This window comes from Rhinopithecus bieti, unplaced genomic scaffold (assembly GCF_001698545.2).
Source record: "Rhinopithecus bieti isolate Rb0 unplaced genomic scaffold, ASM169854v2 scaffold_13348, whole genome shotgun sequence".
Classification (NCBI taxonomy): domain Eukaryota; kingdom Metazoa; phylum Chordata; class Mammalia; order Primates; family Cercopithecidae; genus Rhinopithecus; species Rhinopithecus bieti.
Window position 1 is genome coordinate 1,769,081 of NW_016808764.1, and position 20,621 is coordinate 1,789,701.

The 20,621-nt window shown below is 43.5% G+C and overlaps 1 protein-coding gene across 1 annotated transcript in view; it reads right to left on the reverse strand.

Annotated features, from left to right (window-relative positions):
- Nucleotides 1-20,621, reverse strand: part of RBM20 (RNA binding motif protein 20) — a 76,417-nt gene that overhangs the window by 33,406 nt on the left and 22,390 nt on the right. Inside the window, exons 6-7 of the mRNA XM_017887202.1 lie at nucleotides 7,878-8,018; nucleotides 6,359-6,490 (exon numbers count right to left, since the gene is read on the reverse strand). Of these exons, the coding sequence (XP_017742691.1) occupies nucleotides 6,359-6,490; nucleotides 7,878-8,018 (273 nt within the window). The remainder of the gene's footprint in view (nucleotides 1-6,358; nucleotides 6,491-7,877; nucleotides 8,019-20,621) is intronic.

Below are 20,621 nucleotides of genomic sequence, written 5' to 3' on the forward strand. Positions count from 1 at the left end.
TTTTTTTTTTTTTTTTTTTTTTTTTGCGACGGAGTCTCACTCTGTGGGCCCAGGCTGGAGTGCAGTGGTGCGACCTTGGCTCACTGCAACCTCTGCCTTCTGGGTTCAAGCGATTCTCCTACCTCAGCTTCCTGAGTATCTGGGATTACAGGTGCCTGCCACCATACCTGGCTAATTTTTGTATTTTTAGTTTAGGTTTCACCATGTTGGTCAGGCTGGTCTTGAACTCCTGACCTCAAGTGATCCGCCTACCTCGGCCTTCCAAAGTGCTGGGATTACAGGCGTGAGCCACCCCGGCCTGGACTCAGGCAGTTCTTTATAGCAGTGTGAGAATGGACTAATACACATCTGTACTCACCACCTTCCTTCCCCACCTCCTATATTATTTTGAAGCAAATGTCAGACATTGTTATCTTTACATCCATTCTGCGATGACAATGATCCCGCTCAACAGTCCCACAAGGGACCATCTACAGTGCTCAGAGTTAACACATCTTGCTGCTTTTAAGACAAGGTTGAGATTCCAGGCCCCATGCAGTTCCAGAAAAGTGCTGGCATATTAAGAGGGAGGCACCACCACTTGGAATCTCAACCCAGGAAGAGTAGCCCCAGCTGTGCCCGCACCTGGCTGGGTCACCCTGGGTCAAGGCTTATTGCCTATGGGAAACTCACTTTCTCTACCTGTAAAGGTGGGTTAATGAGGCGCATCTGGCATCCACCAAAAGCCTCAGGGCATGGCAGGCTACACCTGTAAAAGTCACAGAGTGCTTGGCCAACATGAAGGGAGCTGCTGGAGAGTTTCATGCCCTCTGACAACTCCACAGCTGTTTTACACACTTCAAGAGTCCTAGGAAGACACTGAAACCTTCCAGATGAGCCCAGAACTCACCTAAGCCAGATCCTGTCAAGGCAGCCCCCACTGTTTCAACATCACCAGGCTTTCTAGGCTCGACATCGTCACTCGCCCGACTCCTGCGTGGAAGCCCTGTCTCTCTTTAGCTAATTCTCCCCTTCTTCAAGGCCTTGTTTAGGAATCTCTTCCCTTTTTCACACCCCTCAGTCATACTGCCTTTTGCCATGGAACTTCTGGTCACCCCTGTACTTATGCATTCATGTTTAAATCTTGTGTAATTTTGCACAAGAATAATTTGTCTCCCAGTTGGAGAGTGAACTCTTCCCTGAGAACCATGCCTTGTATGCTTTGTAACTATCAGTACATAGAGAAGACTCTCAATCATCTTCCCAACTGAGAGCACCATGGACCATTCACAAGACTGCTTCCCAGGGCCAGAAGCCCTCTCTGTAGTGAGGAGGCTGGCAAGACCAGTGGCTCTGAAACCAGGCCCTCTGCCCTCAAAAGCACCTTGGAGTCTCATTCCCACCGCGAGCCTATTGAAGAGAATCTCTGGGCAAGAGGACTCCTCCGACAAAAAATCCCCTGATGACTCTCTGATGAAGTGACTGGGAGATACTGGTTTACATTATTCCAAGTTCACTTCTGCATCAAGAGATTATGATTCCATACTTATTGGCAAAGTTTCTATAGAACAACCCAGAAAATATTCCAATCGTCTTGTCCAGGTCTGTAGGAAGAAGGCTATTCACTTTTTATTGTTCCTTCAGATTTTCTCTTTCTTATTCATTTTGCATATTTATTAAACATCTATCAAGTGAAAGGTTCTGCCTCAAATAAGCTGAGGAACAGAACCTTTGCCACAGGAAGTATATGGGGAGATAAGATATGTGCATGAGGAAATATTCAAGAGAGGAAATGAAAAATACCTTAAAATCTCTCCTTTCTCTCCCTATACTTTGCCTGGTGAGCAAAAGATAAAGTTAGAGGAGAAAGAGCAATCAGAATTTCTCCCTACCTCTGCAAACCCTGGTGGGACCTCACATGCAGCCCCTTTGGCCCAGAGATGCACAGGGATACAGTGTTTGCCCTGTACCTTCCCAGTAGCCACTGTCCTTCCTCCTGATAGCAGCTGCTCCTCCCTCATCTTGCTCCAGAGCTCTGGGTGGGTCTCTGCCCAGCTCTGAGGATGTAGCCGATGACACAGGTCCAGCCAATCACAGCATGACCTAGCCCTGGCCAGAGATCAATTTAGGGACGTGCACCTGTGCTAAGCTAGTCCAGTCAGAGCTACTCTCTCAAAAGTCCCAGGACTTTTGTGGGAGCTTCTAGGAAAAAAACTCTGGCTTTCTCTTGTTGAAGGAAATGGAAGGGGGAGTAAGAACTGCTGAGGTCACTGTAGCTATCATGCCACCTAGAGGAGAGAGCCTGGGCTGCAACGGCCCACCCCAGGGAGCCCCCAGTAAACAAGGCCGAAAGAGCAGAAGGCAGAGTGGACAGAAACCAAGTCCTAATGAGGGTCTCTGGGTCCTGAATCCAGCCATATCTGCAGCCAGAGCTACTCCTGGACTTTTCATTTACATGAATCCATAAATTCTTTCTTTTCTTTTCTTTTTTTTTTTACTTAAGCCAACAGGCTTAATGGAGATGAATTTCTGTTACTTGCAGAGAGAGATTCATATCAACATAGGGACCATAAAGCATGCATTACTATGTAGTTGAAACATACATTAAGTTGTTTTCACATCTGTTATTCCATGCGGCCTTCACAATGACCTTAAGAGGGAATATGGCAGCTTGGAGGCAGAAAAGCCCTGCTAAAGATCAGAAAACAATGTGCTCTGGGCCCTTTCCATTCAAAGTGTGCTCCGAGGACCACCAGCAGCAGCATCTCTTGGGACCTCGTTAGAAATACGCAATAACAGCACTACCCTAGATACGCTGAATCAAAGTGCATTTTAACAACATCACCAAGTGATTTGTATGCACACTGAAGCTTGAGAAGCTCTGTTATAATACTATCTCTGCTGCTTCTTGGCTGGGTGACTATAAGCAAATTACCTGATTTCTCAGGGTTTTTTTCATGCAGACAACAGAGATCATAATAACACACTATAACAACGCAGCTTTAGTGCAAAACCAAAACAGTACTAAGTTTTAATCATAGCTCTTCCAGTAGCTAAATACAATCCTGGGTAACTTACTGAACTTCTATTAGCTTCAGATACCTCATCTGTAAAACTGAGATAATAATAGCTAACAGGACTGATGTCAGGATTAAACAATGTATGTAAAGTGCTTGGTACATTACCTGCTCCAGAGTACCAGGACTCAATTAAAGGTGTATATTATTGTTATTGTTTTACTCTTATAATTACTGCTATTATCCACTCTACATACCTCACAGGGTACGGTGAATTATGAGACTCAAAAGATAATATATGAAAAAAATGCTTAAAGCCAAATTACTCAAAGTATAGCCCTTTCCTGATCTGTAAACTGAGGTTCACAGAGGTTAAGCAACTTTTCTAAGCTCACCAAAGCAGGAAGTGGTAGAGCCCAGGCTGACATCACCACCTTCCAATCTGGGATAGGTCACATGGTTGTCAGTGGTTCTTTGTTTATTTGCTTTTACTCCCACCAGACTGAGCTCCTCGCCAGCTTGCTACTTCTACCTTCATGGCACCTGGCCCAGTTCCACCCACGGTGAGCACTCAGTGCCTATTTGCTGAAAGCAAAACTCGACCATCTAACCTCTTTAACCCATGTTTTTTTGCACCACCCCAAACTATCTCCCTCAGGAAGGTATTACTATGCTTTGGTACTTTAAGTTAAGAAGCCAATTACTACCGTTAATCTTAATCAGAAACTTATGACAACATCTCATTTGGAGACCAAAGTTCCACTGGGAACTTAGTGTAGAAATTCAATTCTAGCCCCAAGGGGAGAATCCAGGAGAACAGGAACTTTGGCTGGACACAGAATGGGGTGGGATCCTTACTTGTCTGAAAGAAGCAATATACTTTCATAAGGGGGAAAAAAAAAAAGCCAAATTCTGCTGGAAGGAGAACTGTTAGCGAAGGAACTTCAGAGGCAATGATGCAAGCAAGGCAGATTCAAGACCCTGGAAGCTGGTTGACACAGTATCCATCTACATATGAAGACTTGTCAGAATGCCAGTCCTAGCCACTGAGACTTTGTCTTCTGACTTCAACCTTGAAGGTGGATTAAGGCCTGTGGGTCTTGGACAAAATGGATCCTAAGTCAATGTGGAATGAGCTAAAGTGAACAGGAAAATCCCTATTAAATGGAACAGTAGAAAGCACAAAATAAGAGGGTAGATTTAAACACAAATATAGCATTAATTACAAGAAATCCAAATAGACTTGGTGCTCCAGTTAAGAGAACTCCTGCAAACCAATAAGAAGACACAATGCAAAAGAAAAGCATGGGCAGATGACTTGAAAAGAAACATCCCATCAAAGAAGATCCAGATGGAACAGCCAACAAACAGATGAAAAAGTGCTCAACCTCCATGCACAATTAGGAGGATAAAATATAAAACTGTGATAAACTGGCCAGGTACAGTGGCTCACACCTGTAATCCCAGCACTTTGGGAGGCTGAGCTGGGTGGATCATGAGGTCAGGACATTGAGACCATCCTGGCCAACATGGTGAAACCCTGTCTCTATTAAAATACAAAAAAAAAAAAAAAAAAAAAAGAAAAAAAAATAGCCAGGTGTGGTGGTGCATGCCTATAGTCCCAGCTACTCCAAGGTGAGGCAGGAGAATCACTTGAACCTGGAAAGTGGAGATTGCAGTGAGCTGAGATCGCACCACTGCACTCCAGTCTGATAACAGAGCAAGACTCTGTCTCAAAAACAAAACAAAACAAAACAAAACTCTGATGAACCATGATACTCTCCAAGACAGGCAAAAATGTAAAAGTTGGACAAGACAATGTGTTAGTAAGAATGTAGACCACTGAAAACTCTTTTTGTTTTTTGAGATAGAGTTTTGCTCTCGTTGCCCAGGCTGGAGTGCAGCGGCACAATCTCAGCTCACTGTAACCTCCACCGCCCAGGTACAAGCGATTCTCCTGCCTCAGCCTCCCGAGTAGCTGAGATTACAGGCGCCTGCCACCATGCCCGGCTAATTTTGTATTTTAGTAGAGATGGGGTTTCACCATGTTGGCCAGGCTGGTCTCGAACTCCTGACCTCATGATCTGCCCGCCTCAGCCTCCCAAAGTGCTGGGATTACAGGCGTAAGCCACCACACCCAGCCGAAAACTCTAATACACTACTAGTAGGAGTATAAATGTGAGACAACTAATTTTGGAAAGAGCTTGCTGTCATCTAGGAAAGTTGAGGTAAGCATGCCTTATGATGCAGCTATCTCAATCTTAGTTATGTATGTACCTCTAGTTGTATGCTCAAGTGCATATATACCAGGATGACATGTTTGAGAAGGTTCAGATTAGCCTTGTCCCTAAAACAACTCAAATGTTCATCAACAGTAGAATGGACAAACTGTATAGCCATACAATGGAAATGTATATAACAATGAAAATAAATAGACACGCCCAACAACATGGATGGCATCATGTTAAATGAAAGAAGCAAGATCTGTAAAAACACAGCATGATTCCATTTATATAAAGTTCAAAAACAGGGAAAACTAAACCATAATGTTTAGGGAGGCATATACAGGTGATAGAACTATAAGGAAAAGCACAGATATGATTATCATTGAAGTCAGGAGAGTAGACAGGGAGAGGTTGAACATGAGGAGGGACTCACAGGAGCTTCTGGGTGCTGTCCATATTCTACTTCTTGACTTTGGTGGTGGTTTTATGGGGTTTATGAGATCTCACCCCTTATTACTTTTTAAACCGTATAATGTATAATTAGCCATTTTTCTGTGTGTTCTGTTATACTTCACAATAAAACAAAAAAGAAGGGAAAGAAAAGAAAGAAATGTAGATCAGCTAAAACAAAAGCTAAACCCTGGTTTGGAACTATTTGAATGCATTCCCGAGTTCTGACAGTGGCCAATTCAGCCAAGGGCTTCTTAGAAGGACTTCTATGAGGCTTAAGATGTAAATATGAAGGAGAGAGAAGAGAGCAAGAGATCAAGGAGGTGACAGAGGAAGAAAAAGTTACTGAAGGTCTGTATAGGTAGAGAAGGTTGTATTCAAGCGTTTATGCCTGGAACTCCCAGAACCTTTCCCTTCTGACTTAGTTCCCCTGTAAACATCTTCTTCTGGAAAACTTTCCTTGGCTCCCAGGCAGACGTAAGTGTCTCTTTGCACTTTGTATTTACCTCAAAAGCACTTTTCTTGCCATGCTGCAATGGTTTGCCTCAAGATCCTCAAAGGCAGTGTGTCATTTCTGAATCTTTTCCTATCCTCTCCTTTCCACCAGCATTTAGGTCAGTGCCTAACGAGGAGGAGAAACTCATCTGGTGCTTGTTGAATGACTGAATGAACAAGATAATACTTTACCTTGAGCTGCAATTCCTTGTATCTCTTGGACATCCGAATGAGCACCTTCTCACCATTGATCACAGCAGATTTTTCTTGATAATACTGGACCATGGCCTGCGCAGCTTCTGTGTAAGCCATCTCTAAAAAGGCCTAAGAAAGAAAGGAAGGACACTCATTGGACTTGACTTTAATGGTCTTAAACAAGATTCAGTACAAGGCATGATTCCACGTCTATGAAGTTCAAGAACAGACAAAACTAATCAATGGTGACAGGAGTTAGCATTGAGCTTCTCTCTCAGGTGGGGAAGGGGAACTGATGGAGAAGAAGCATGAGGGAACCTGACATTCTGGAAATGCTCTATATCTTTACCTGGGTGTTAATTATATGGGTGTACACATGTAACAAATTAATGGAATTGTACACGTAGGATGAGTGTACATTACGCACTGTAGAGTATGTGTTTTATACCTCACTTAAAAGGAAAAAAAAAAGTCAGTATAAGGAAGAGATCTCTTTGATCCCATCTGTTCAAAGAGACCTTTTTATAAACATCACCAAAAGAGTTCATTATAAGATGGCCCTTTCCTGATCCCCAGGGTTACCAGACATTGTTCTTAATTATGTATGTCTGTCCTGGGCTACATCACGCCATAGAATCCCTCTGAGATGGGAGAGTTCACTAACCCACATTTCCCTGGAGGGGCAGTTGCATATGTGGCCTTGAGCTGATCCCTATAAAACTTGCTATTTGGTGGTGATGGTGACAGCAAGAGACACAAGCTTTGGTTATTTGAGCTCTTACTTTCCTTATAAAGACAGAAACATACTCAAAATTCAGGAACTCACAAACCCCTGGGCTTGAAGGAAGGCCATGTGTCGTGAGTTACAGAAAAAGGAAAATTCCCCAATTATGTTTCCACAGCATCTTTCTTCTTTATTTAACTGCTCTGATAAAACACAGAGAAATGGGCTTTTCCACTCAATCTGTGTCTACTGAGCGTTCCAAAGAGACTGTTTTGACTGTGTATCAGTTTACCCCAGTAGCTGGTGTGGTGAATTTGTTGCTGTTATTGTTTCTTGGATTTGTTTGGTTTGTACTATACTGACAATATACTGATCCTGATTCCTCAGTGCTACAGGGGAAAAGGGGTTAGTGACGGGGAAGCCCTCACTGTGAGCCCCTAACTCTCTCGTTTCCTTAAACTAAATGGTCTAAACAAGCTCATTCCCTTCCTTCTCTCATATTTATTTCTGAATTTCAGATGCACGGCTTTTCTCCATGCTGTCATAGTCTATAACATTAGCGTGGGCGACTAAGAAGTCAAGATTCTTTAGGGTTTTATTTCACATTCTGCCACCCAGCTTTCTAAGTGCCTCTTTCTTGATAAACATTTTAGCACCTCTAGCTCTCACTTGTCAAATGGGAATAATACTAATCTAGGGACTCTCACTACATCAATGTTACAAGCTGAATTCTGTGCATTTACCCATCACTAATGTGTGGTATTACACTGGAGTGAAAATACCCAGACCTACCTGATTAGTCGACTTCATGAGGATGTAATTAGTGACCTTTCCGAAGGGCAGCCCCAGGTTAATGACGTCATTCTCAGTGCAGCTTCCTTCAGGGAGATTGCAGATGTGCACCACGCGGCCAGCCCCTTTCCGCTGTGCAAACTAATAGCAACAAGGATCAGTCATGGTCTTCAGAAGACGGTTCCCTTTTCCCCTCTCTTCCAGACATTCCTAATGGCTATTTTTCCCCCAAACAATGATTGTAAAATGATAATTTACAAAATTAATGCAGAAAAAATCCATTCACAGACACACATAAAATATCAATTGTATTCTATCTCTTTACAAAAGGATTAATAATATATATATATTTTTGAGACGGGGTCTCACTCCCATCGCCCAGGCTAGAGGGCAGTGGTGCAAACACGGCTTACTGCAGCCTTGACTTCCGGACTCAGGTGATTCTCCCATCTCAGCCTCCCAAGTAGCTGGGACCACAGGCATCCACCACCATGTCACAGTAATGTTTTTGTTTTGTTTTGCTTTGTTTTTTGAGACAGAGTCTTGCTCTGTCACCCAGGCTGGAGTGAAGTGGTGCAATCTCAGCTCACTGCAAGCTCCGCCTCCCGGGTTCATGCCATTCTCCTGCCTCAGCCTCCCCAGTAGCTGGGACTACAGGCGCCCACCACCTGGCTATTTTTTTTTGTATTTTTAGTAGAGACGGGGTTTCACCGTGTTAGCCAGGATGATCTCAATCTCTTGACCTCGTGATCCTCCGCCTCGGCCTCCCATAGTGCTGGAATTACAGGCGTGAGCCCCGCCCCTGGCAATAATGTTTTTTATAAGCAGTAACAACCAGGGCTGTGGAGGATATGAGGAAATGAGCATATCCGTATGTTGCTAGTGGGAGGTTGAGTATCTATAAACTTTTGAGAATACACTTTAGCAATATTAAATAAAATAAAGTATACAGAGCCCACGATCCTGCCATTTCGCTCTTAGAAATGTACCCTATAGAAATAATAGCACCCCAATATATGATGGCTCATGTGCAAGAACATTTATTACAGTAATTTATTAGGTGACAAAAAATTTTGGGAATTTCCAGCAATAGGGAATGTCCCTATTGCTGAATGTCCAGCAATAGGGAAATGTTTGAGTAAATGATGGTTCAATCATACAATGGAAAACTACAAATCCATGACAAGAAGGAGGTAAATGTGCTGATATAGAATAATTTTTTTAAGAAGTCAGAGTCTTCCTGGACCACTTGGACTAGAATGCAGTGGCACAATCATAGCTTACTGCAGCCTTGAACTCCTAGGCTCAAGCCATCCTCCTGACTCGGCCTCCCGAACAGCTGGGACTACTGATGGCTTGAGCCATCACACCCAGCTATTTTTTTTTTTTTGTATAAACAGGGTCTTGCTGTATTGCTCGGGCTAGTCTCAAAATCCTGACCTCAAGTGATTCTCTCACCTTGGTGATATGGAATACTTTTTAAGACAGATTGTTAAGTTAAAAGCAGGTTACCAAGTAGTATGTGTACCATGATGCCATTTTTGGAAAACAAAACAAAATATATGAAAAAAGATGAAGCAAGTGTTGTAAAATTTTGATAATTACTGGAATTGGGTGATGGGTATATAAGGATTAATTATACTAGTCTCTACCGTTCTGTATGTTTAAAATTTTTTGCAATAAAAGATGCTTAAAGAATGTCAGCACAAACAGACAAAGATGTGGAGCATACATATCAACCTGTCGGTGCTGGTTATCTTCAGAGGAAGGCAGTAAGATGAGACATGCTGAACCTTCTTCATATATACCTCATATTGTTTGACTTACAATTCCAATAAAGAAAAAAGAACATAGAAAAGTTTATGAGAATCTAATATATATGCATTGACATTCACAGCAATAACCTGTGGTTTAGGGCAGTGGTTTTCAAAATATTTTCAGCTTGGAATCCTTTCTTCAAATAAAACTGATTTATACCAATGTATTCAACAAATAAAAGAGCTATTCTGGTCAAACCTTGGGGTCTGGCACCCTGACACCACCCCGACCTGGCAGTCTCAAAGGCACCTCTAAGGAATACAGTTTGGAAGCCACCATTTGGCCCTAATCAAAGCTCTTGGAGGGAGGAAGTGTGTCTGTCTGTTTTGTGCAAACCTTAATCAGCCTAGAATCTCTGGGAGGGTCAAGAATTAGTAACCATAAGCCAACCCAATGTGGAAGAGAAGGATATAATTTTCCAAACCTGAAACACATTCTAATAGCACAGTCTCCATTTGCATAATCACAATTTTCTATGTTAAACTGAACTTCAACATCTAATTACATTTGATGTGGGTCCGACTCCGCTAAGGTAATACAGGGGGAAAGTCTAAGATATCATCCCTAACAAGGGCTAATGCTTGGGTAATTCTACCATGAAAAGCCCTCATTTGTCTCATTTGAGCTGAAAACAATTACAGTCCATAAGAATTTCTCCTTTTATGGTTCAGCCCTGAATTGTAGAAGCCCAAGTGCCTCTTTCCGACCTCCCACTCTGCAATGTCCAGAGGTCAAGCACTTTCCCAAAGGGGAGCAAGGATTCAGGCAGCTCCCAGAGCAGTTCCTCATCTCCCTAAAGTGCAAATGCGCTCTCCATCAGCTAGGAGACTTTGAGTCTGAGCCTGGCTAGTGAGGACTGAACCCTTCTGCAGAGATGAAAGGAGGAGTGCTATTAAGAAGCAGAATCTTTGCCTCCCATTAGTGTGAGTGTTCACATAAAGATGCAGACACAGCTGAGCTTTCAAGCAGGGCAGAGTGGCTGGTCCTCTGAGCTTATCACAAGGAGGGCTGAGGCTGGGCGCTCTGCCTGGTCTCCTCTTAGCGAGGCACGTTTCTGCCCCATGTGACTTTGCTGTGCTTGGCCTGTGCTCATGCGTGCTTGGACAACGGAGCAGACACCCAAGGCAGTTTCGGGCCTATCCTGCTCCTGGCCTATCCAGTTGCCTAGTGAACAGGCATGAGGGCCAGTGCCTCTCTCATTGTCTCCTCCAGACTGAAAGGACAACTCGAGAGGCTTTTATTGGAACATAGCACAGCAACTGCGGCTGCTGGGTAGTAGAAAAAACAACCTCGCAGCTGCCGGTCACCAGAGAGAAGTATTCGTGCTGTAGATGTCGTTACCAAAGGCACTAAAGTGAATGGGTCGCAATTAAAATTTCCACTCAAATTTTAAAAAGACATCTGAGTTCTTTCTCTTCCAAGATTTTAATCAGAAATAGAAGCCGGATTTTACCAATTCCCTTGTTGTCATTTATTAAGATACAAATGAGATTTTTAGTATTCTTCCAGATAATAGTAATTTGGAGCTTTCCAATTACGAGCTACATCAACTGCAAATGGTTATAGGAGTGCCAAGATATTGATCCCTCAGGCTGAAGGCCAAGTTCCTCCAGTAACCATGAACAGCTTCTTCAGTTAAACCATTTACTTCGGCAGACTATTTTCTAAGTGAGCCATGAAATGAAAATCTTGAGAATCTCTGGGTTAATAGTTTGCTTTTGTGTGGTGTCTGGCTTCAGGGCATGTGGCAAATCCTATCCAGTTAGAAAGATAAATTAATTTTTATGTGTTCTATTCTTTTGCCAATATTTTATTTAGGATGCTTCATCAAGCTCTTTTCTGCCATTGATCTGAAATATCTTTTGGTTGTTGTTAAACTCCATTTAGGTTCAAAACCATCTATGATTCATACGAGATGTAGAATAGTAAGTATTATCACTCTATTCTAGTCTCATTACACTTTACATAAACATTGCTATTATTTGCCCTATGCCCTGTAGGAGATCTGAATGATGAGGGAAAAAGGGAGGGAGCTAGGGAGGAAAGTGAGAAGGGAAACAGGGGGAGTGAGGTCCCTGAGCGGTACATCAAAAGTACAGTTTGTACATCAGAGGCACTGACAATACTGAGTGCCCTTGAGAAAGCGTCACCATGCTGTGCAGTAATTCTCAACCTGGGCTCTCTTATAAGCCCTTAAAGGTCTTCAAAGGTAATAATACTACAGGAAGCAGGGGGCTAAACATTATTTTTGACATTGAAAAATGTGAGTTGAGATCATACTTTGAGTTTTTTTATCGATATGGTAATCTGCTGTTAGATTCAATTCGGCCTGAGGATGCCTCCATACTTTGAGTTCTTAAGTAAGGAACTGCAGTTTAGCACATCAACTAGGTGAAAGCCTGAAGTAGTATACTTTTGTAACAAATAGCTGAGTCTCAGCCAATCACAGCAGCCAAGCTTCAGTTAATCACAGGCAGCCGACTGATCAGACCATGTTCAAATTAGGCAAATACGGAGCTGTAACCAATCAAGCTGTTTCTGTACCTCGCTTCGGTTTTCTGCCCATAAATGCTGCCTGCCCACGTGGTGCAGTGGAGCTCTCTGAACCTCTTCTGGTTCTGAGGGCTGCCCAATTAAATTAAATTCTGTTAAATGTAATTCATTTAAAATTTGTCTTTTAACACTGGTTAGCTCTTAGGCTAATCAGAAAGTCTAATTGGTGTATCTCTTTGATTAATAAAAATGGGTCACTAGTTAGTTACTTATTAATACAAGTACTTTGGCAGACAAAATCTTTCCAAATCTGAAAATGTGGGACAGTGGCTGCTTGGGGTGGAAGTAAATAATGAAAGGCGACTTGAGCTATAAAAAGCTTGGAACTTTCCAGTGGAAAGAACATCCTGCTAGAAAAGAGGACCTGGGTTCAATCCCCAGCTCAGCCACTGATTAGGTGCATGACAGAGAAACTAGTTTCCTTTCCTGAGCCTTAGTTTCCCCATGTCTGGAATGAGGGAGGTGACCTGTAGGTCTAAAGTCCTTTCCAGATGTAAAAAATATATATGCTTATGTGGCTCTAAGTTCTAAAATTCTACTCCTCCCAGACGCCTTGACAAGCTAAACCCCAAGAACCAGGATAATGATAGCTTTCTCCAACTGTGCTCAGCATAAACAGGAAACCCATGTCTTTCCCACTCCCTGTCCCAGTGAATGTAATGTTTGTCCTCTCTCTCCATGTAATCGGCTGTTTAACCATGCATCCATTCCCAAGCATGTTCATCTTTCAGACATGTTTGTCTGTGTTAGTAGTGGTCTCATCTTTATAGGACTGAAGATAAGCTCCAAGCAGTGAGCACCTTGTTTATGAACCCTGCAGCTCCCTGAATAATTGTGCTGCCACAGTGGCTAGAAAGAGTTGAGATGATACACAAATGAACTACAGACACCTGGGCCTGGGGCCTCTCTGAGAACAGACTCACGTCAAGTGTGAGTTTTATAGTCACCAAGTACCAGAGTCAGGGAAGTGGGAGAATCAGACAGACCTGAGTCTGTACTGAATTTCTCCAAGCCCAAGTTGGCTTGTCTGTAAAACAGGGGTAATAAAAACGGATTCCACAGGACTGCTGGGAAGATGAAATGCCACCGTGAATGTACGGTGCTTTGCTGCAATACCTGGCATTATGTAGGCTCCTGTAAATAATGTTTATCTCCTTCCTCCCCCCAACAGTTGAAGGATGTGTTACAATGATTCTGGGTTGGGGAAAAAATATTGCTGTGATTATGTAAGAGAAGGTCTGTATTCTTAGGAAATTCAAGCTTAAAAAGAAGCGAAGAGATACAATGTCACCAACCTACTCTAAAAATAATGATTGGCCAGGCGAGGTGGCTCAAGCCTGTAATCCCAGCACTTTGGGAGGCCGAGACGGGCGGATCACAAGGTCAGGAGATCGAGACCATCCTGGCTAATACGGTGAAACCCCGTCTCTACTAAAGAATACAAAAAAAAAAAAAAAAAAAAAAAACTAGCCAGGCGACGAGGCGGACGCCTGTAGTCCCAGCTACTTGGGAGGCGGAGGCAGGAGAATGGCGTAAACCTGGGAGGCGGAGCTTGCAGTGAGCTGAGATCCGGCCACTGCACTCCAGCCTGGGCGACAGAGCCGGACTCCGTCTCAAAAAAAAAAAAATGATTTAGGGGAAAATGCATAGCTGATCAGAGGATGGATAGATAGATGGATGGACAGATAGATGGATGGATAGATAGAGGAAGATACAGAGAAAATGACAAAGCAAATGGGGCAAAATATAAAGGAGTGAAGTTAATCTGGACAAAAGTTATATGGGAGTTCCTTACACCATTTTTGTAACTTTTCTGTGTTTGAAATATATTAAAAGTTATCAAAAATACATTTTAAAAGACATACTGTAGGGGAGAAGGGCAGATCAAGGTGTTGCTGTGCTCTGTCTGCTGAGCGCCCAGGAGCCACACATAAGACAGGTGCATTGAAAACTTTCTAGCAGAGGTCACGTCTCTAAGACAGCTAAGTTGCAGGAGAGTGACCAAAGCCCTAATCACCAAGCTAAAGGGACAATCATCCTTTTGCAGCCTCAGGGAGGCTTTAGCCTGCCTGCAAGCCAGCACTGACCTTGAGTACCCCACATGGGATCAGGGGCCTGGGCTGTGTATTTTCACAAGCTGGGGCTGCACCTTTAAAACCAGATGGTGCTACTGATGGTTCATATGGCTGGGCCCCAGACCTCTCAACTGACCCTCAACTCTTTTATAGCTGGGGAGAAATGCAAAAGAAGCAAACAGACTTGTATATGATGATTCTGAGACCTTTCATTTCCCCTTGGTGCAGGTAGAAACAGGCTTCACAGATGAGTTCAAATAAGAGGCCCAACTTCAAATAACTTAGAGTTGCAATAAAAATATGGCTGACGGCAATAGTCCTGCAGGGTGAGAGGTCTCTCAAACTGCTTCCTAGAGCTGCGAAGTATAGATTCCATCTTCAGTAAACGACTTCTGTGCTCCAGCCTGATCTCTCTTAGATGTGACCTAATTTTTTCTGGCACAGAGTCTGTGGGCCTCTGCTGGTTTTGTTCTAAACATGCCTAAGAACAGACATGGCAAATATTTATCTCTCATGATGTTGATTTATTACCTGTTATGCAGAGAGCAAGATGTTGATTTTGAACCTATTATGCAGATAGCAAATGGCTGTGAATTCCATAGCTATGGATCTTGGCTTAACTTGCAGGGTAGACATTGCCTTTACTAATACTTTCAAATATTTTATAGAGCATATTAGCTTTGACTTAGAGTGAATTAACTTTTACTGGTAAATCCACAGGATTGCCTACGGATTTTGGAAAATTCACCTGTTTAGCAACTTCAACATCCCTGGAAACTGTAGAGTCACAAAACGTTATAATTGGGAGGTCATCTGGTCCACGCTGTATATGAGGACACTGCAACCTGAGAGAAGTTAAGGATCTTAATCTGTGGTCAGTTAAACAGTGGCAGATTTGTGATTAAAACTCAGATGTCACTGAAAAAAAAACCTATCAATCACAGACTTGATAAATTAAGGTAAATACAAAAGTGAAGTTACAAAATAAAATAGGAACTATTTATGTTCTGATGTGGAAAGATGTCTAGAAATCAATTTAAATATGTATTGAAAGCTTATGTTAAGTGAAAAAAAAACAACAGATTATATGACATTATCTGATTTGTGCCCAAAAACTTACTTTTACTAATGAAACATGTACACATACACTAGCTAGAGAGATATACAGTTATAACAAAAGCATTTAGCTTCAGTTTTCTTTGCAAAGTTGACTTTTATATTTCTGTTACTGTTAAAGATTGTTAATACAATGTTCATACTGCTTTTCCAATAAGAAAAGTAAGATTTGTAAAAGAACAAATTCCAAAGCAAAACCTACCCAGGGCTCCTGTCTCCTCATCTTTGTTCTCTTTGAAAAAGCACAAGGTGGCCCCTGCTGGAGGGACAGGAGCAATGACAGAGCTGGAATGGTGGCTGAGGGGGCTGGCAGCATATGCCACATCAATTACTAGTCCTCATGCTCAAAGAAGTCAGGAGACCAGAGTGCTCTGAGCCATGCGTTCAGAGGGCCAGGGCAGACAGATAAATGTTCTAGAAACAGAAAGTAATCTGGGGTACAGCCTGTGACTTACACCTCTGGCCTTCCACAGACATTTCTGTTTTCCTGAGCCTCCATTTCCTTATTTATACAAGTTCCCCAATGTGCAGGGTCTTGGCGAGAAAGAAATAATAAAAGCACAGTGTATCATCCCAGGTCAGGGTGGCCCATCTGTGACACTGGCACTAAATAAACTCCAAGGTGGCTGTGAAAACTGCAGGGTGGCTTTACAGGGACGGTCACAGAGAAAGTGCACCTCGGGCAGGCACAAGAAAACTATTAACAGGCTGAGAAGGCCCCAAGGCCCCTTTCAGAAACCTGATTACTCTGTTTATGTCAATTCAGGCAGCCAAGGAGAAAGTGCCTGGCCTCAAATGGCGGAAGCTTAAGTGAAAGTGAACACCCATCTCTGGGGACCCTGGAGCGGGATGGAGGGGTGGGGGACAGACACAAATCACCCCACCACCAGCAAACACAGCATACAACTGTCAGTGCAGTGTCCCATCTCTGTCAAAAATAAACACGTCAGCCTGGGCAACATGGTGACACCCTGTCTCTCCAAAAATTAGCTGAGCCTGGTGGCGCATGCCTGTAGTTCCAGTTACTTGGAGGCTAAAGTAGGAGGATCACTCGAGCCCAGGAGGTGGAGTTTGCAGTAAGCCGTGATCATGCCACTGCACTCCAGCCTGGGTGACACGGTGAGACCCTATCTCAATAAATAAATAAATATATAAATAACAATAAAAAGGAAAAGAAAATAAAATGAGAAAAAAACCCAAACAAAAATAAACAAACAAAGCAATGAAACACTGAGACTCCAACAGAGGTGGGAGAAGTTTAAGTGCAGCCAAGTCTGTCCCCAGAAGGGCTTGGTGGCAGGGGCAGATGGTCTTTGCGGTCCTTTTAGATTTTGTGGCAGTTTGGATATATTCTGAAGGCTCGTTTCCAGAGCTCTGTGTCACTTTGATTTTCTCGTGCTTAAAAACAGAGAGCTTTAGAGGCAGTAACTGCTCTTCGCTCCACAGACATTAGCGATCTGATCAGATAGTGGCGGGGTCCTGGCTGTTCCTGGTTTCACTCAACAAAATGTGTTTCTGAAAGATGTATGTAAATAGAATCAGACATAAAAAGTGCTGGCACAGGACCAGACCTCACTTGTGGAGGAAAACGGGATCGCTATGGGGGCTGAAAGGGAGATAACCGGGGAATTTCATTCCCCTCATTATTTCTTTTCTGTTTGCATTTTCACAATAAGTTTTGTAAGCAGAAAAACAATAGAAATGTATATGCAAAAACAACTCACTGGGCACTCACTGGAACCTGGAAAAATATCCTTTGGCAACAGAGTAATCACCCCTTATCTTTGGGGTAATATCTTTGGAGGTCAGTGTTTGTAGGCAGAAAGAAAATCCATAGTTTCTCTGAGAGACTCTCCTGCTACTTAAAGGAGCCTTGCAAAGTATTTTTCAAGAGTGGATTAATCATTTCTCCATTTCTGAGCTTGTCTTCAAATGTCAATGTTCTTGCATTTCAGGTTTTCCTCAAGACAGATACACCTGCATTCAATTCCATTTGCTGGCAATGGCAAACCAGGGGCTTACTAAAGAGAAGGATCACAGCAAGGAAGAGACCCCTCAGATCCTTGCAGAGAGGCTGCAGGGCTTAGTGGTTACAAATGAGGCTTCCAGAGCTAGGCTGCCTAGGTTTAAATCCCACCACCTCCAATTACCAGCTATGTGGCCTTAGATAAGGTACTCAGCTTCTCTAGGCCTCAGTTTCCCAACTGTACAATAAGGATAATAATAGTATCCACCTCACAGGGTTGTCTAGAGGATTAAATGAGCTAATACAAAACAAAAATGCTAAGAACATATTGAGCACTATATAAATGTTGGCTATTGTTGTTATTATCATCCTACAATGTCTGGGGCTCTCTGTCCCCTCCTAGCTCCCAAAATGTTAGCTCTCTGTCCCCTTCTAGCTCTAGCAGAGAGCTGTCCCCTAGGTCTCTGTCACCTCCTAGCTCCTAGCAAAATGTTTCTTGTGTTGCTTCTCACCAGGCTCAAGTCAGATAAACTTCCCATCTCTAGGCGTTTGGAGGAAGTTGCACTCAGACCTCCTAGGAATTAATTAGAATCAACACACAAATCATCAGATTGCTTGTGCTTGCCCACTGGTGCATAATTTAAAAATACATTCATGGGAACCTCAAAGCATCTCTAAGGTGGAGCAAGGGTGACCCTGGGTATTATTAGACAGATTTGTATAAGGGGAACACTGATACCAAGACCTGGACAAAATCCTGTGGCCAGCAGACAGAGCCAGCCTTAGGGTGGGTTTCCCCTCCACTCTTCACAGCCAAAATCCTATGGCCAGCAGACAGAGCCAGCCTTAGACAGGGTGGGTTTCCCTCCACTCTTCACAGCCAAAATGGGTTAAAAGCGCTCATTACTCAACAACAGCCATGGTTACCTCATATGTACTTGACAGTTCCCAAATCATTGTCCCTTATATTATCTCATTTGATCCTCACAAGGGCAAGACAATACTGGGTCTATGCCAAGCCTTGCTCCCACTGTCTGGTGCTGGCCACTGAACCAGAAGCCTGGGCTGCAGGGCTGCATGGGATGTTCTGAGATCCGAGGAATAATCAAAACAATAAATTACACAAGCTGGATGAAAATCCAGTTGTTTACTTTATCTTCCAAAGGCATTATTGTTCCCACTTAAGGAAACAGAGCCTCAGAGAAGTAACGTGACTTGCCTGGAGACACACAGCAAGTGGCTCCAGAAGTAGTATTTGAACTTAGGGCCCTAGAGCCAAGTCCATAGGAAAGGGTCTCTGGCTCAATGGGCAGCACTGGAGGGTGGGGAAGAGGCCTGGGACAGACTGCAGAATGTCCTGCCTGTGTCTCTTCTCTCCCTATCCACCCCGGTTTACAGAGGGGCTCAGTTGATGCCATCTCTTCCCCGTACCCATATCCCAGGTTGGAGTCAATTTACAAGCCCTGGCCCCTGCCCACCTGACACCCAATCCAGCCTCCCCCATTGTGGTCACAGTCCCTCCCCTTCAGTGCCTGGAGTGGGATCTCAGGGCAGGGTTGTGAGCACAGAAGTTCCTCCATGGCCCACACCTCCATCAGGACAAGAGGTCATGTCACCAGGAATCTGACCTCAGAGGACAGGCCTCACTGAATCTAGCCATTGCAGTCTCCTGGGACTGACCCGAAGCTGCAATTGACCTGGACGTGACTCTGAGTGAGCAGAGTGCAGAGAGGGAAACCACAAAATTCTCTTTCACCAAAATGTGGACTTCTAGACAGGGACTCTCTCAAAGTGCTTCTCCTATTCAACATTACAAATCAACACACACAAATAAACAGAAGCCTGGGCTCAGGCAGGCCTCACATCTCATCACGAACCACCTCACTTTTCCATTTACTCACTCCCCAGAGCTTGAGTGCTGCACTTCATGGCTTACTGGCCTGATGTTTTGCATGCCAACACATAGAGGGGACAGCACGTGGAGACATGCTCTTGTGAGTTTGTGTTCACTCGCAGGACAAGAGAGAAAGGCTGCAGCAACTCACACCACAAAAGCACAGGCACAGGCTAAGGCATACAAACAGGTGCCCTCCAGAGGGTTCAGACAAATGCATTTGTTTTACAGTCAGCTTTCCTCCCACTCCCCTTTCTCCTGCCCAGGGAAGAAGAAGAGAAGTCAGATGGTGGGTAGGGTGGTGGCACAAAACAACTGAAACTCCAGAGAGAAGAGGAGCTGTCACCATTGGTGAAAAAGGAGAGACGAAGCTTAGGAGTTTTGGAGGACTAAAGTGTATATTGTAGAGACAGCAAAACTAAAAACAAACAAACAAAAACATTATACAGCACCAACTGGTTCCTCAAGGGGCCAACAAATGCTTCAGTGCATAGTCCTTATTTTCACACGCTTTCTGGTTTGAGCTTCAAAATTACCCTCTCCTAGGAAGTAACCCACTTCAATAAAACATCAAATAGTCTTAAAAAAAACATAAAAAGCTCAAACGTATTTTTTTCTAAGCCAGCGCTGAATGCTAGAAAGTCCAGGAATGCTTTCAATTTTAAGGGTTTATGTCAGCTTCTTAAGTCATGTGTTTCCACACTAGATGAACTGAATTAAACAGCTCTTAACTTCTGTCTGGGGATGTTTTTCTGAACGACACAAGGCCAGATCAGCACCTCTAGGCCCAGACATAGCAGGTGATACTACAAACGCTTGAGGACAACAATGACAATGGAGAAAATGGTTTTTTGTTTGTTTGTTTTGAGACGGAGTCCCGCTCTGTCACCTGGGCTGGAGTGCAGTGGCATGATCTCAGCTCACTGCAACCTCTGCCTCCCAGGTTCAAGTGATTCTCCTGCCACAGGCTCCCGAGTAGCTGAGACTACAGGCACACACCATTCATGAACAAGTCTATGGCCAGAAAGTGTGATGATCTCCCTGGCTGCCTGAGTCACATGCTCACCTCACTTCTGGTGATGTCATCTTGGAAACTAGACAGTGTGATTCCCAGAGTGGAAAATTGAAGGGTACAAGGTATAAACGGGTCTAGACCTCAAAAGCCAGCCAACTCTCTATTCTTTAAGTGAAAAAGATGTTAACTTCCTCCCAGTCTGTGGCATGTCAGGTGCATACTGAGCATGAAGAACAGAGTGCTGGGGAAAGCAACAAGCATTTCAGGGTGACTGGCACACAGAGAGGTATTTGAGGCAGGGCATGGT